The sequence below is a fragment of the Taudactylus pleione genome, unplaced genomic scaffold, assembly GCF_031769625.1.
Source record: "Taudactylus pleione unplaced genomic scaffold, aTauple2 ptg000264l, whole genome shotgun sequence".
Classification (NCBI taxonomy): domain Eukaryota; kingdom Metazoa; phylum Chordata; class Amphibia; order Anura; family Myobatrachidae; genus Taudactylus; species Taudactylus pleione.
The window spans coordinates 483,451-500,167 of NW_028284666.1; the positions used below are offsets into that span (position 1 = coordinate 483,451).

Consider the following 16,717-nt stretch of genomic DNA (forward strand, 5'->3'; position numbering starts at 1 on the left):
TATACTTATTGCTATGCTTTCTATGCTTATTGCTAAGCTTCCTATACTTATTGCTATGCTTTCTGTACTTATTGCTAAGCTTTCTGTACTTATTGTTATGCTTCTTATACTAATTGCTATGCTCTCTATACTTATTGCTATGCTTTCTATGCTTATTGCTAAGCTTTCTGTACTTATTGTTATGCTTCTTATACTTATTGCTATGCCCTCTATACTTATTGCTATGCTTTCTATGCTTATTGCTAAGCTTTCTGTACTTATTGTTATGCTTCTTATACTTATTGCTATGCTTTCTATGCTTATTGCTAATCTTTCTGTACTTATTGTTATGCTTCTTATACTTATTGCTATGCTTTCTATGCTTATTGCTAAGCTTTCTATACTTATTGTTATGCTTCTTATACTTATTGCTATGCTTTCTATACTTATTGCTATGCTTTCTATGTTTATTGCTAAGCTTTCTGTACTTATTGTTATGCTTCTTATACTTATTGCTATGCTCTCTATACTTATTGCTATGCTTTCTATGCTTATTGCTAAGCTTCCTATACTTATTGCTAAGCTTTCTATGCTTATTGCTAAGCTTCCTATACTTATTGCTATGCTTTCTGTACTTATTGCTATGCTTTCTGTACTTATTGCTAAGCTTTCTGTACTTATTGTTATGCTTCTTATACTTATTGCTATGCTCTCTATACTTATTGCAATGCTTTCTATACTTATTGCTATGCTTTCTATGCTTATTGCTAAGCTTTCTGTACTTATTGTTATGCTTCTTATACTTATTGCTATTCTCTCTATACTTATTGCTATGCTTTCTATGCTTATTGCTAAGCTTCCTATACTTATTGCTATGCTTTCTGTACTTATTGCTAAGCTTTCTGTACTTATTGATATGCTTCCTATACTTATTGCTATGCTTTCTATGCTTATTGCTAAGCTTCCTATACTTATTGCTATGCTTTCTGTACTTATTGCTAAGCTTTCTGTACTTATTGCTAAGCTTTCTGTACTTATTGTTATGCTTCTTATACTTATTGCTATGCTCTCTATACTTATTGCTATGCTTTCTATACTTATTGCTATGCTTTCTATGCTTATTGCTAAGCTTTCTGTACTTATTGTTATGCTTCTTATACTTATTGCTATGCTCTCTATACTTATTGCTATGCTTTCTATGCTTATTGCTAAGCTTCCTATACTTATTGCTATGCTTTCTGTACTTATTGCTAAGCTTTCTGTACTTATTGTTATGCTTCTTATACTAATTGCTATGCTCTCTATACTTATTGCTATGCTTTCTATACTTATTGCTATGCTTTCTATGCTTATTGCTAAGCTTTCTGTACTTATTGTTATGCTTCTTATACTTATTGTTATGCCCTCTATACTTATTGCTATGCTTTCTATTCTTATTGCTAAGCTTTCTGTACTTATTGTTATGCTTCTTATACTTATTGCTATGCTTTCTATGCTTATTGCTAAGCTTTCTATACTTATTGTTATGCTTCTTATACTTATTGCTATGCTTTCTATACTTATTGCTATGCTTTCTATGCTTATTGCTAAGCTTTCTGTACTTATTGTTATGCTTCTTATACTTATTGCTATGCTCTCTATACTTATTGCTATGCTTTCTATGCTTATTGCTAAGCTTCCTATACTTATTGCTAAGCTTTCTATGCTTATTGCTAAGCTTCCTATACTTATTGCTATGCTTTTTGTACTTATTGCTAAGCTTTCTGTACTTATTGTTATGCTTCTTATACTTATTGCTATGCTCTCTATACTTATTGCTATGCTTTCTATACTTATTGCTATGCTTTCTATGCTTATTGCTAAGCTTTCTGTACTTATTGTTATGCTTCTTATACTTATTGCTATGCTCTCTATACTTATTGCTATGCTTTCTATACTTATTGCTAAGCTTCCTATACTTATTGCTATGCTTTCTATGCTTATTGCTAAGCTTCCTATACTTATTGCTATGCTTTCTGTACTTATTGCTAAGCTTTCTGTACTTATTGTTATGCTTCTTATACTTATTGCTATGCTCTCTATACTTATTGCTATGCTTTCTATACTTATTGCTATGCTTTCTATGCTTATTGCTAAGCTTTCTGTACTTATTGTTATGCTTCTTATACTTATTGCTATGCTCTCTATACTTATTGCTATGCTTTCTATACTTATTGCTAAGCTTCCTATACTTATTGCTATGCTTTCTATGCTTATTGCTAAGCTTCCTATACTTATTGCTATGCTTTCTGTACTTATTGCTAAGCTTTCTGTACTTATTGTTATGCTTCTTATACTTATTGCTATGCTCTCTATACTTATTGCTATGCTTTCTATACTTATTGCTATGCTTTCTATGCTTATTGCTAAGCTTTCTGTACTTATTGTTAAGCTTCTTATACTTATTGCTATGCTCTCTATACTTATTGCTATGCTTTCTATGCTTATTGCTAAGCTTCCTATACTTATTGCTATGCTTTCTGTACTTATTGCTAAGCTTTCTGTACTTATTGCTAAGCTTTCTGTACTTATTGATATGCTTCCTATACTTATTGCTATGCTTTCTATGCTTATTGCTAAGCTTCCTATACTTATTGCTATGCTTTCTGCACTTATTGCTAAGCTTTCTGTACTTATTGTTATGCTTCTTATACTTATTGCTATGCTCTCTATACTTATTGCTATGCTTTCTATGCTTATTGCTAAGCTTTCTGTACTTATTGTTATGCTTCTTATACTTATTGCTATGCTCTCTAACTTATTGCTATGCTTTCTATGCTTATTGCTAAGCTTCCTATACTTATTGCTATGCTTTCTGTACTTATTGCTAAGCTTTCTGTACTTATTGCTAAGCTTCCTATACTTATTGCTATGCTTTCTGTACTTATTACTATGCTTCCTATACTTATTGCTATGCTTTCCATGCTTATTGCTAAGCTTTCTATGCTTATTGCTAAGCTTTCTATACTTATTGCTATGCTTTCTGTTCTTATTGCTATACTTCCTATACTTATTGGTATGCTTTCTATACTTATTGCTATGCTTGCTATGCTTCCTATACTTATTGCTATGCTTTCTGTACTTATTACTATGCTTTCTGTACCTATTGCTATGCTTTCTATACTTATTGCTATGCTTCCTATACTTATTGCTAAGCTTCCTATACTTATTGCTATGCTTTCTGTACTTATTGCTATGCTTCCTATACTTATTTCTATGCTTTCTGTACTTATTGCTATGCTTTCTATACTTATTTCTATGCTTTCTGTACTTATTGCTATGCTTTCTGTACTTATTGCTATGCTTCCTATACTCATTGCCATGTTTCCTATACTTATTGCTAAGCTTTCTATACTTATTGCTATGCTTTCTGTACTTATTGATATGCTTCCTATACTCATTGCCATGTTTCCTATACTTATTGCTAAGCTTTCTATACTTATTGCTATGCTTTCTGTACTTATTGATATGCTTCCTATACTCATTGCCATGTTTCCTATACTTATTGCTAAGCTTCCTGTACTTATTGCTAAGCTTCCTGTACTTATTGCTATGCTTCCTGTACTCATTGCCATGTTTCCTATACTTATTGCTAAGCTTCCTGTACTTATTGCTAAGCATCCTGTACTTATTGCTAAGCTTCCTGTACTTATTGCTATGCTTCCTGTACTCATTGCTATGTTTCCTATACTTATTGCTATGCTTCCTGTACTCATTGCCATGTTTCCTATACTTATTGCTATGCTTTCTGTACTTATTGCTATGCTTCCTGTACTCATTGCCATGTTTCCTATACTTATTGCTAAGCTTCCTATACTTATTGCTATGCTTTCTGTACTTATTGCTAAGCTTTCTATGCTTATTGCTAAGCTTCCTATACTTATTGCTATGCTTTCTGTACTTATTGCTATGCTTCCTGTACTCATTGCCATGTTTCCTATACTTATTGCTAAGCTTCCTATACTTATTGCTATGCTTTCTGTACTTATTGCTAAGCTTTCTATGCTTATTGCTAAGCTTCCTATACTTATTGCTAAGCTTCCTATACTTATTGCTATGCTTTCTGTACTTATTGCTATGCTTCCTGTACTCATTGCCATGTTTCCTATACTTATTGCTAAGCTTCCTATACTTATTGCTATGCTTTCTGTACTTATTGCTATGCTTCCTATACTTATTGCCATGTTTCCTATACTTATTGCCATGTTTCCTGTACTTATTGCTATGCTTTCTGTACTTATTGCTAAGCTTCCTATACTTATTGCTATGCTTTCTGTACTTATTGCTATGCTTCCTATACTTATTGCTATGCTTTCTGTACTTATTGCTATGCTTTCCTTTCTATACTTCATGTAGATATCAAGGCCGCAACATTCCAGGTTCTAGACAAGCAGCAACTGGGCTGAAGACACGAGCAGCAGGTAGGATATGCTGCAAGAACAGACAGGAGCTAGCAGGATAGTCTGGGAACTGTCCTAATTGTTAAGGTTTGGTGACTAGCCGTGTATCTGTCTATAATGATAGACATGTCCATGCCCCTTGCATGCCGGACAAACCCGCTATGGCAGTAGGCATGGAAAATTCTGCTCTTGCACAACAGTTGGAGAGCCGCTAATTGACCACCCCTTCCCTAGAAGTATAGAGGACATCTGTGTCAAAGAAATAAAAAATAAAAAGGACCAGATCTCAGTTATTTCCCCAGGGGAATAAAATGCCTTATTGTCATTGCAATAAGATACTGGATCATTATCTGGATTGCAGTGAAGCCCAGATCTCAAAATAAGTATAGAAATGTATCCATATTGGTACATGGTTTTATCAGCCACACAAGTGAATGGTCTCTTTTCATGTATATTACTCTGAAACACAATTTTTTGTTTAATTTAATTTCTCTGAGAAATCAGTGATTAATCTGTACTAACAGCAAAACCTTCATGCCACAGAGAAGAGCAGGATTGTGATTCATCAGTTGCAGGAGAGAGATAAGCACAGATGAGCCGGCACATTTAATGCAGCATCATGAAACTGATGGGAGTGGTGAAGAATGAGCATGAGAGATGCAGGATGACAGCCCATTACTTACCAGCACTAAGCCTCCTATGCTCTACAGAAAGCAGGTGCATTAAGAAGAGAAGAAAGAGAGTTAGTTATATGGCAGAAAGAAAACAACCAATGCACATATTAATCAGCTGTCTAACCCACTAGCAGTAATGCAACTGAAATTAATATATCATGTTTATTCCTTAGTAAACCCAGTCCAAAGTTTCTGAGCCAAACAAAAGAAGGTGAAGGTCTGGGCTGGACCTGGGTACCCTGCATACATTACCCTCCCAAGGAACACATGGAACTTTCATGTCATTTTTTATTCTAGTTAATACACAAAACCCTGCACTATGCATTTAAAATATGTAACAAGATGGCCTGTATGAGTCACTATTTATTTGTGACATAAATGTAGGCATCAGGGATTACGTGTAACAAGTATTCTTAATGTGTCACCGTCACTTACACACAGCGAAGGCAGAAAACTTGGCCGTGAACCGAACATTCAGCTTATCAACTTGCTATGGGTTATTGGCATCGGTAAGACATGCGGCACTAAGTGCCTCTTACCTCAGTGATGTTACTAATAGGAGAAGTATGAACAAGTGCAAATAGTAGAGAAGCTGATCAGTGTAAAAAGTTGCCCATAGCAACTAATCAGCTTTGATAGGTTGATTGGTTGCTATGGGTAACTTCACCACTGACCCCCTTCTCTTTTCACTGTTTGATCTCCCCCCTATGGTCTTGTAAATTATCAGCCTGCATTCCCATGGTTGTTGGTTTAGCCCACAAATCGTCTGCCTCCACTGTGTAGAGGTGGCAGCTTGAACTGTAAGTAATATGAAATATGCCTTTCCCCCCATTTGGCTTATGAGTCACAGAAAGGTTTGTGGCTTTGTGTGTATGTGGACACAGTATGGCCAATCTAGACATGGTTTGAGCAGCTCAGGGGAGAAGCTGATTTTCTTTTAATTATATTAAAATACAATCATACAAGATACATATATTTAAGTATTGAGATTATTACATCTAATGTAACTCAGTGTAGATATTAAGTTGTGTTTTAAAATACAATATTAAAACATAGTACACTAACCAGGAGCTGCCACTATGTTCCTAAAGCGAATTCAGGTTCTTTGTTGTATACATTTGGGGCTTTATCTGCGAAGACTGGCACTCGCAGTCACTGTAACGTACGTCGGGCTTTACACTGTCTGCAAGTGTCGTTTTACACGGTCTCCCCCAACTGGGCGGGAAGCAGCAGATTTCCAAAGCCGCCGCTTTGTAAATAAAGCCCTTAGGCTGATTCAGGGTTGAAAAAAAAAAAAGAAAAAAAAGAAGAAACTTTGCACATGGGCAAACCATGGTAAGAGGATCAAATACATTTATTATTCTTGCATGCAGGGTTAATACTGTCTGCTTCTGCATGTAGCCCACAAATGATGGTCAGGATGTAGTCGGCATCCTGGCGGTCAGGATGCCGGCGCCGGAATCCCAACAGCTGACATCCCGACGGTAAATATTAGGGTTAGGTAGAGGGATAGTTTTAGGGTTAGGCACTAGGGGGCGGCTTAGGAACAGGCTGCGAGGGGGGAGGGTTAGGTTTAGGCTACGGGAGAGGAGGGTTAAAATTAGGCTGCAGAAAGGGTGGGTTAGGGTTACGGGGAGGGTTAGGGGTTAGGACACTTACCTACTTGTGTTGGATACTGACTGTCCTGAACACTGGATCCCGTACCCAACTTATTACATGCAATTCAGATTTGAGTTAGGACACTGCCCTCCCACATCTAAAAGTCCCCATATATATGCGCTGGATTGGGGCACGTCCCCGTTTTGCAGATGATTGGGTGGAAAAATCAGATAATATCGGGTACATCCATTGCAGATTCAGACCAAAACGTGATAGGAATCTCTATATCAGGTTGTCCAATATGTTGGATTTCCCTGGCCAATCGGGCTGTAGATTTCTAGTGTATGGTAATGATCAGCTGATTTGTTGACATTATTAGTAAAATGATGGCCTTTCCAGATTGGCAGATCTGTGATTTGCTAACATGATCTTCAAATCACTGGAAAATATTTGTAATGTATGTATGCCAACAGTAAAGCATCCTGAGACCATTCATGTGTGGGGTTGCTTCTCAGCCAAGGGAGTGGCCTCACTCACAATTTTGCCTACGAACACAGCCATAAATAAAGAATGGTAACAAAACATCCTCCAAGAGCAACTTCTCCCAACCATCAATAACAGTTGGGTGACAAACAATATATTTTCCAGCATGATGGAGCACCTTACCATAAGGCAAGACTGATAACTAAGTGGCTCAGGGAACAAAACATCAAAATTTTGGGTCCATGGCCAGGATACTCCCCAGTGTGTATAAGCACCATGACTCCTTGAGCAGTAGCACTCTGTGTGTATAAGGCTATAAGCACCGTGACTCCTTGGGCAATAGCCCTGTGTGTGTATAAGCACCGTGACTCCTTGGGCAATAGCCATCTGTGTGTATAAGCACCGTGACTACTTGGGCAAATGCCCTGTGTGTGTATAAGCACCGTGACTCCTTGGGCAATAGCTGTCTGTGTGTATAAGGCTATAAGCACCGTGACTCCTTGGGCAATAGCCCTGTGTGTATATAAGCACCGTGACTCCTTGGGCAATAGCCCTGTGTGTGTATAAGCACCGTGACTCCTTGGGCAATAGCCCTCTGTGTGTATAGGGTTATAAGCACCGTGACTCCTTGGGCAATAGCCCTCTGTGTGTATAAGGTTATAAGCACCGTGACTACTTGGGCAATAGCCCTGTGTGTGTATAAGCACTGTGACTCCTTGGGCAATAGCTCTCTGTGTGTATAAGGCTATAAGCACCGTGACTCCTTGGGCCATAGCCATCTGTGTGTATAAGCACTGTAACTCATTGGGCCTTAGGACCTGATTCAGACCCGGTCGCTAAGATGCGTTTGCTCTGAGCAATTTTCGTACATCTGCACATGCGTATAATTCGCAGTGCGCGTGCACAAGCCAGTCTTTGCGATCTGTTTTTGGTTGCTCGTAAGCCACTATCAGGTCGCTAGTTTGAGTGACAGATAGTATTGTTTGGGGGTGGTAACAGGGGAAAGTGCATGTAAACGGGGGAGTGGTGTTGTGGACGCAGGCATGTCAGGCCGTCAAAATGCCATTTAAAGGGTGTGCATAATTAGCAAAGTAGCGTCATTGTACACGTCACCTGCATGTATTTCAGCCTGCACTGATCGCTGTGCTTGCGGTGGGTTAAGGCAACCTCAAGGGCTGCAAGCAGCTCCGATGGCTCTCGATGTTCCCAATTAATCCTACATTTCCCGGAGATGACGAGTGTTGTGAGTGGCAAGGGGGCGTCTTAATACACCTGCGAGCGCGCTTTGCCGTAGCTCGCTAAAACATAGGAGGGCGTCCTTACGCGACGCAGTGTGAGCACTTCATTTAAATATCCAGCCCCTTTTTGCCAGCGAGCAGCCACAACTTGCGATCAGGTCTGAATGAGCTCCTTAGCCCTCTGTGTATACAAGCACCGTGACTCCTTGGGCCTTAGCCCTCTGTGTGTCCATAACACACAAGTACTGTGACTCAGTAGTGAGTGGCAATGTTTCATAGATGTGCTTTAAACTGCGGTGTCTGTGCCGCCAGTCTGTTGCTTATTAACCAGCCAGCTCACTGCAGCCTTTGGCCAATAATGGTAGAAACAATATTGTGAGCTGTGTGGTGGTCTAAATTGACTGGAAATGAATGATATTGGGGGCGATTCAATTCAACGCGAATTGAATAGCGCCGGAATGAGCTCCCGGCTCTATTCAATTCAGTGCACTGTTTGGTCGGGCTAAGGATTTTCTCTCGCACTCCCTTGGGGATGCGAGGAGAAATCCAACCAAAGTGCCGGGCGCGCAGCTGTTTTTCTGCTTAGCGTGGCGCTAACAGCCACGCGCCCGGCATTTTGGTCAGAGAATGACGGTTAACGCGCCCTAACACCCTTGTTAAGGCGCGATAACTGGCATTCTCCGACCACACAGCGCACTGAATTGAATAGCTCCTGGCGCTATTCAATTTGCGTTTAATTGAATCACCCCCATTGTGGTTAATACTACTCTAGGAACAAAAAAAGCCCAAATTATGTGTTTTAGCATTTTTTTTGTAAACTTTTGTAAAGAAATCCAAATCCAAAACCAGTCATGGCAGGTATGGCAAATCCAAATCCGGACGACAAATCAGAACCAAATCCAAATCCAGTAAAAATGGTCCGGTGCACATCCCTATTTTAAATGACTGACGCTGCCTGCTGCAGTATAGCAGTGTGTGTCTTGTTCTGCAAGCAGCGGTTCTACAGTCTCTCTGGCAGCCTGTACCACATCCGCATAGGAAAATGGGGGCACAGTACCTGTTGAGGCAGGTGGGGAGTCACTGTCTGAGTGCTGGGACTGTTATGAGGGGGGTCTGGCGTCTCTGTGGGTCTAAGTGACCACATTGGAAAGGGAGCTGCAGCTCCTATCAGAGCACGCCCACTGCTGCTTTCCGGGCATCTGAACCTCTACAGGAAGGGCACTGGGTGCCGTAGGTGCTGGCAGGCTGATGCAGGGAAGCCACAATCGGCTGTAGTTATGGTAGTGGTGGAGGGCAGCGGAGCTATGGAAAAGCCAGACTTACTCCATCCACGCCGGAACTGAAAGCCCACTGTACAGTTATATTTAATCCAAGTATTGTTCACAGTGCAGTTTCAATAAACGATTATTCAATAGTGATACTCAGGAAAAGAGCTCTGTTTAGTGGAATATTCCTATTATGCGCATTCTTTCTTTTATATTGGTGTGTTTGTAATATTATCCTTCCTTCCTGATCCCACTGTGCCAAATATAATCTAGTTTTCTTTCGCACATTATATGTGGGAACAGCATCCACATTAATAGTTCCAACAAACATAAGAGCCCAGGTTCTCCAACTATGCAGCTATTCAATTCCACTCTCCTGGGTCACAATGCCTCCCCCATCTTCCTCTCTATTTTGTCCCAGTGTCAGGTCATCTGAGGACAGTCACAATTACTTTTCATGGAACTGCACCCTGTGAGCAATAATTACATCAACGTAACACAACTACCTCAGTATATACAATATGTGATTCTATAAAGCACACAGCTCAGAAACTAAATCCTATACAGAGAATCCGATCTGTATCAAATCAGTGCAAAGTTTGTAATGTAATAAAGCACATATTATTATTATTATTATCATTTATGTATATGGCGCCACAAATGTTCCGCAGCGCCTTACAAAGTACATAACCAAGTTGTAGACAAGCGACTTACAGAACAATACAATACAGAACCAAGACATGGATAATATATATTGCTAAATTAGTGACCATAACACCCAGATAAGCAACAGAGCATAAACAGCCAAGTGTTAGGTGCCCTAGTGGTGAGTAAGAAATAGATTAAACTAAAGTTGGGAGAAGCACAAGAGGGTAGAGGCCCTGCTCGTATGAGCTTACATATAATTCTTATGTTATCTGAATACAGTTCCCAGGAGCAGATTGCCGCTGAACAGGGCCCTCTACAAGTGTCACTCAAATAAAGCAAAATTATGTTGGCATGGATGTAAATGAAGTTACGGTTTTGTGAAAAACAATTTAGAACAGTGGCAAATTAGCAAAAGTGGGCAGGACTGAAGTTGTCCACAAAATTGACACTGGTTTTAGGGCCAGAATGCTGATGCTTTCCATGGAAGAAAGTGCTGACATGAGAGTCATTAGAGAACGCTGGATGCAGCATGTCCTATTGCTTTGCTCCATGTTTTGCAATGTGTACACTTCACTGTCAACGCTCGTTTCCATAGTCAGCTTGTCCCATGGGGTTTAATAAACCTAGTTGCAATGCCTGTTCTCCAGCATTTACCAAGCAGTGAGCGCAGGTTATACTGAACATACCATGGGTCACAAGGGTAGCTGCTGGTACTACTATGCCCTTTGCTGACAATGGTAGCAGGAAGTTCTGCTATGCCCTTCTCTGATAACGATAGGTACTGGTCCTGCTAAGCACTTCTCTTACAGGGTAGTTGCCTGGTCCTGCTATGCCATGCTCTGACAAGTGTATGTGCTGGTCCTGCTATGCCATGCTCTGACAAGTGTATGTGCTGGTCCTGCTATGCCATGCTCTGACAAGTGTATGTGCTGGTCCTGCTATGCCATGCTCTGACAAGTGTATGTGCTGGTCCTGCTATGCCATGCTCTGACAAGTGTATGTGCTGGTCCTGCTATGCCATACTCTGACAAGTGTATGTGGTGGTCCTGCTATGCCATGCTCTGACAAGTGTATGTGCTGGTCCTGCTATTGACAAGGGTAGCAGGTAAAATATACTATTTATGAGTTACCTTGATTATATTCCTCTATATGTATATGCCTCACACAGAATTAAATTGGCCAGGTGGTGTTGCAGTGACATCACTCAGTGTTAACAGCAGGCCCGGCCATGATCCATTCACAGCCACCAGCAATCGGTCAGACAAGGGCATCCATAGACAACGTACCAGAAAGGTAAATAGCTTAAATTACGCTTCCACAAATAATTATTATCCACTAATGGGATGTCTCCAGGCTGCGTGGTTTCCATGCTTACAATGCTGTATGGAGGAACCGGCAGGTAAGTCCGCATAGTCCTCAGCCACACCCAAGTAGACACCGCGCCTGCCAGCAGGATGGCACTAAGACAAATGATTCTGTGGGTGGTAAGCTGCGTCTTCCAGGTCGGCTACAGTGCCGTGTTGCTGTGACTACTTTTAGAGAAGGTGTTGCCCCAGCAATTTCAATGCCTGCAGCCTGCCTCCAGCGCAGAGAGGGCCAGGGCACAGGCTCCGCGCAGCGAGCACCTCCGTCCCTAAACGCGTGGTGGTGTAAGGAAACTGCCGGATGGAATGTCTAATACACAGGCCCTGGGGAGAACACTGCAGTTCTCAGCTGGAACTTCCTGCTAAAGAGTGACTAAAGCATTATCTGTGCACCTACACATTCAGGGCCGGATACTGGAGGTGAAGTTACTAAAGAGGGTGTGGTTATACCCTTTGTTGTGCACAAACTTATGGTGTGCGCACCGGGTAGTGTATCCATGTATCACATCAGGAAGAGAGGGAAGAGTTGTGGTTACCCCTCCTTTTCACTCCTGGGCCCATAGAGAGGCATGCACCTGTGTAATCTGGCAAATTAAATGGGTATTGAGTACATGATAATAACTATAACAGTTTTACAAAGGGAAATATAATGTTTGATGTTCATGAGATTTTAACTTCAAACCCCTAAACCCACCCTGTAATCTGTGTACTGGGGAATGAACAATATAAAAGCTTTAATACCTGAGAACTCCATCCTGAATGAGTGGGAATCCGCATATTGTATTTTTCCTTACACTCCTATCCAAAGAACATCGCAGTCCCTGAAATTCTGGGATGTAGCTACAATGTCAATCCTTAAGCCTCAGACTTAGATCCCAGGTATGGCAGCGAGTGTGAAGACACAATACATCCAAGCACACTGCAGTCTTCCTATGCAAATTGCACCATTTGACTTCATCCAAGTGAAAAATCAAATCAACTGGGATAAAAGTGGACCGTTTAGGGGAAAATGTAAATCAATGAGCGAGATGGATAAAGCGAGTGGGTGAATTCCCAGACTCCTGCTGTGCACATTACACTTGATATTTCTGTTCTTTTTTGCTTCTTTCTCCAGATCATGCTACTTCATAAGGTAAATGGAATTATTCTCTGCAATGCATCTTTTAGGGGTTGCCATTGTCTGTTGCTTTAGATGGCAGTGTCCAATGATAAGCCTCTCACGAGAGTGCCAATTCACCACATGAAAAGCCCAGTTGCTATGATACCCGTTAAAATGTGGACATTAATTACCAATGGGTGAGCTCTGCCACGGAGACTGAGAACTCTCTTCAAAGTCGGCAACACTGAAGATTTCTGTTGTTGCTGGTGTTGTTATTATTATGCATTTAACCCCTTTGCTGAGTCTACTTTGGCACTTTTGAGCTCATCACATTCTAACTTTAGTATCAACCATTTGTCTATGCAGTACTCACACCAGTGGCGTAAGTTCATCCCAGACGTCCGGAGGCAAGTTATAATGTGCTGCCCCCTATCACAGCCGCTGACACTGTAATGTAGCAATTCTCATGCAGACAGGCTATAGATAGACGAAGGCAGCAGCTGATGGTCTGACATGGAGCTCTCCACTAGTGTATGGTGGCTTCTCAGGTGCCATGAAGGGCCATGACGGTATACTCCGGGTACACAGTTACAGCCCTAAGTGGGGTGAATATGTTGTGGACAATGGAGGAGGTGCCCCCTTCATAGCTGTAGCCCGGCGGCAGGCGCCTCCATTGTCTCCCATAGCTCTGCCCCTGACTCACACACATCATACCTTTTTCCCAAAGACCAGGTACTTCCAGAAAATACTATTATCAGCCAAAACTACAAAGCACAGTCGTGTACAACAGTAGATTAAGATATTATTTTTATGTACTTAAAAATGTTTGGCAAACACCTAAGTAGAAGGGATTGTCATACCTGTGTAAATAGCTGATGGTTCGTCAAATAAGGGTGCCTGATTTTTGTGGGATAACTTTGCATTTTTATAGTCCTGTCACCCAGACTCCATGCTACTAAAACTTTATTGTGCAATTTTTTATTTTTAGCTTGAGATGAGTGCATTGTAAATGTCAAAGAGGCACATAAACTTAGAAAAGCTTGGAAATGCATGGGGGAAGATTTACTAAGAATCGTGTTGGGATGCAATTCATTATCGCACCTTATGGCCAAAACACAGCAAAACGCACATTTACAAAGAATAGTGTTTGCTTGCTTTCATTTTCTCATTCGATGGTGCAAGTAGTCGTGTGCGAGATCAGTCAAATCAGGTGTTTTTCGCCAACTGAAGTCGCAAATTTGGGATATGACGGAACTCACGTGACTTAAATTCGCATTTGAAATCGGAGTATATCTGTGATATTTGGATACAGATGTGTCCACATATATCTTACTTCCTTAAATAGCTCTTCTAGTCGTGCCATGCCATGGCGTGACTCGGTAGCGCTGAGCGTCTTTTTGTGCAACCTTTTACCTTCAAATGCATCTTATTCTCACAGCAATGCGAAGTGGACGCACAAGCAGCTTCTGTGGATTAAAATGACGCTCTGTGCTACAGAGTCATGCTACAGCATGGCGCGACTAGAAGGGCTGTTTAATGTGCAAGAAAAAAGTTGCACAAAAAGATGCTCGTTGTTACCGAGTCAAACGGCACTCACGCTTCATGTTTAACACGACTTGTAAATGGACACATCTGTAACATCCACATGGACATCTTTCGGGAATAGTAACTTGTGGCGAGCAAAGAGAGTTTCTACTGTTGGTGGCCGGATACGACATTTGAGTCAAAATAACAGCGCTTTCAGGGTATGGAACCGCACTTCTGCCCTCACTCAATGTCACGTTGGTCCCATTAGCTGAAGGGGATCTAGGCTGAACAATGCAGTCAATGTGCAGTGTACCATGTGACCACAGCATCACATAGCACAGCAGGAACCAGGAAGTGTCCACTGAAGCAGAGACCGAGACGCTACTGTGCGGAGCAGGAAGTTATAAAATTATTTTTTTTTTATTTCTCCCTGGCCGACACCCCCTGCAGGCTTCAGGGCCTGGAGCATGAGCTCGTCCCTGTTTATTTCTCTTCCTGTGGGTCTTTGGTTTGAACTTTTAATATAAATGTTGTTCTTTGAAACCAAATTGACCTGACATCTGAATGACTTTTGTTTTATGTGGATAATATTTATACAAACCCCCAGGGTTTAGTTAGTATAATTTTCCATTAAAAGTTTCCATGAACATAGATTTGGTTTCTCATAATGCTTTTGATATCAAAGACTTGACTCCTTTGAGGTGTTCGTCATGCATATCGGCGTTACCAATACCAGCATGCATGATCCTGCCCAATGGGTTCTGGCTAGAGATGAGCAATATTTCAGCTGAATTGGGTTGTGCAGTAGAACAGGCTGTTTTGTAGGTGTGAAGTTCCAGGGATAAAGGAGAAGATTTATCAATCATTGGAGAGATAAAATTGTGAGAGATAAAGTAACAACCAATCAGCTTCTAACTGTCATTTTACAGGCTGTGTTTGAAAAATGAAATTTAGGAGCTAATTGGTTGGTACTTTATCTCTCTCCAAACTTTGATAATCTCCCCCAGAGTCTTTTAGTATCGCTCTTGCTGAGAAATTGCTGGCAGCAACCAATCAGATACTAGCTCTATTTTTTGTAGTTGATAAATGATAGCTAGAATCTGATGGTTGCTATATGCAACTTCTCCACTTGTCCTCTTTAGAGGGTTTGAAACATCTTCCCCCATATTTCTAAATTCCCATTTTCCACTATTCACAGTGAATGAATAGAGCAGGGATGACGACACTGCATTGATTCTGCTGTGTGGTATGGCCAGGGGCGCCGAGGGGGGGGAGCGGGTACTAATTACCCGGGCTTGCTGGAGGGGCCCGGGTCCGGCACCGCTTCCACCCTCCTCTTATATTACAGCAGCCCAGCACACGCTGCTGTGTGCTGGGCTGCATTGGGAGGCTGCTCGCAGCTGCTAAGAAGCAGCCACAGAAGTCTCATATGCCTGTGGGGGGAGCGATCAAGCTGATCGCGCCACCCCACTGGTTATGCGCCGGGCTGAAGGGGCTCGCTGCGCCCCCCTCACCTGCACGCTGCAAAATTTTTATTATTAACCTAAGGGGGTGTGGCCACGCCTCCCACGATTAGGCCACAACCCCTTTTTTACCCGGGCCCGGAGCGGCTCTTGGCGGGCCTGCGTATGGCTGCATGCTGTGTGACTGTGAACACTTTACGTATTCCAGCCATGAAACAGGACATTTTTGTGACCAATTGCTGAACAACAAAATTGTGCTCATCTCTGTATCGGACCTTTAGGAAATAAAAAACCTAGAATTTTAAATTGGGAATGTATTTAAAATTACTAATATTTTAGAGATTAAAAAACAATATTTTTTCATACTCATTTGGTATCCCTAATCATGTAATTAAAATAGGTGTCATTTTAAATGGTGATGCTAAAATAATTCTATAATGCTAATATAACATTGATGAACATGTTATGCTATTTGCATTTTCTAGCCTTTTGTGGTGTGTACACACATAGGCACTCTCTGCACCAGGGACGTGCAGTCAGGGTAGGCGGAGCCTCCCCTGTCATACTCATGAGATTTTATATAAAAATGATTAGAATCATACAAAGAAATTTATAAAGTATAAACATATTCTTTGTTGATTGTAAAATTTTTTATAGTTAATACTCACCAGCTTTGTGGAGCTCCCTGGGACTGCAATGAGATGAGAGATGAGGCAGCAACAGCTCAGCCTCGCTTCTGTATAGTCAAACACTGCTTGCAGAGCTGGGAGTGGAGCCACACCACAGGCAGTAAGCTGCACAGAAAGAGAGCTAATAGAGGCATGCCTCTGAGTTTGGGGGACATGCCTTAAGCACTAATGAACATTTTGGGTGTGTCATGTCACCAGGAAGAAGTGCAGTGCAGTGTTCAGAGATTGGAGCTCAGTCAGCAGCAGCAAG

General features: G+C 41.3%; 1 protein-coding gene across 11 annotated transcripts in view; it reads right to left on the minus strand.

The window, feature by feature from the left end:
* Positions 1-16,717, minus strand: part of AGRN (agrin) — a 582,966-nt gene that overhangs the window by 406,775 nt on the left and 159,474 nt on the right. For 7 of the 11 annotated variants that reach the window (XM_088481091.1, XM_088481094.1, XM_088481090.1 and 4 more), the window contains exon 3: positions 5,102-5,122. The exons of the other annotated variants lie outside the window; for them this stretch is intronic. In XM_088481091.1, the coding sequence (XP_088337217.1) occupies positions 5,102-5,122 (21 nt within the window). The remainder of the gene's footprint in view (positions 1-5,101; positions 5,123-16,717) is intronic. 11 annotated transcript variants of the gene reach the window in all.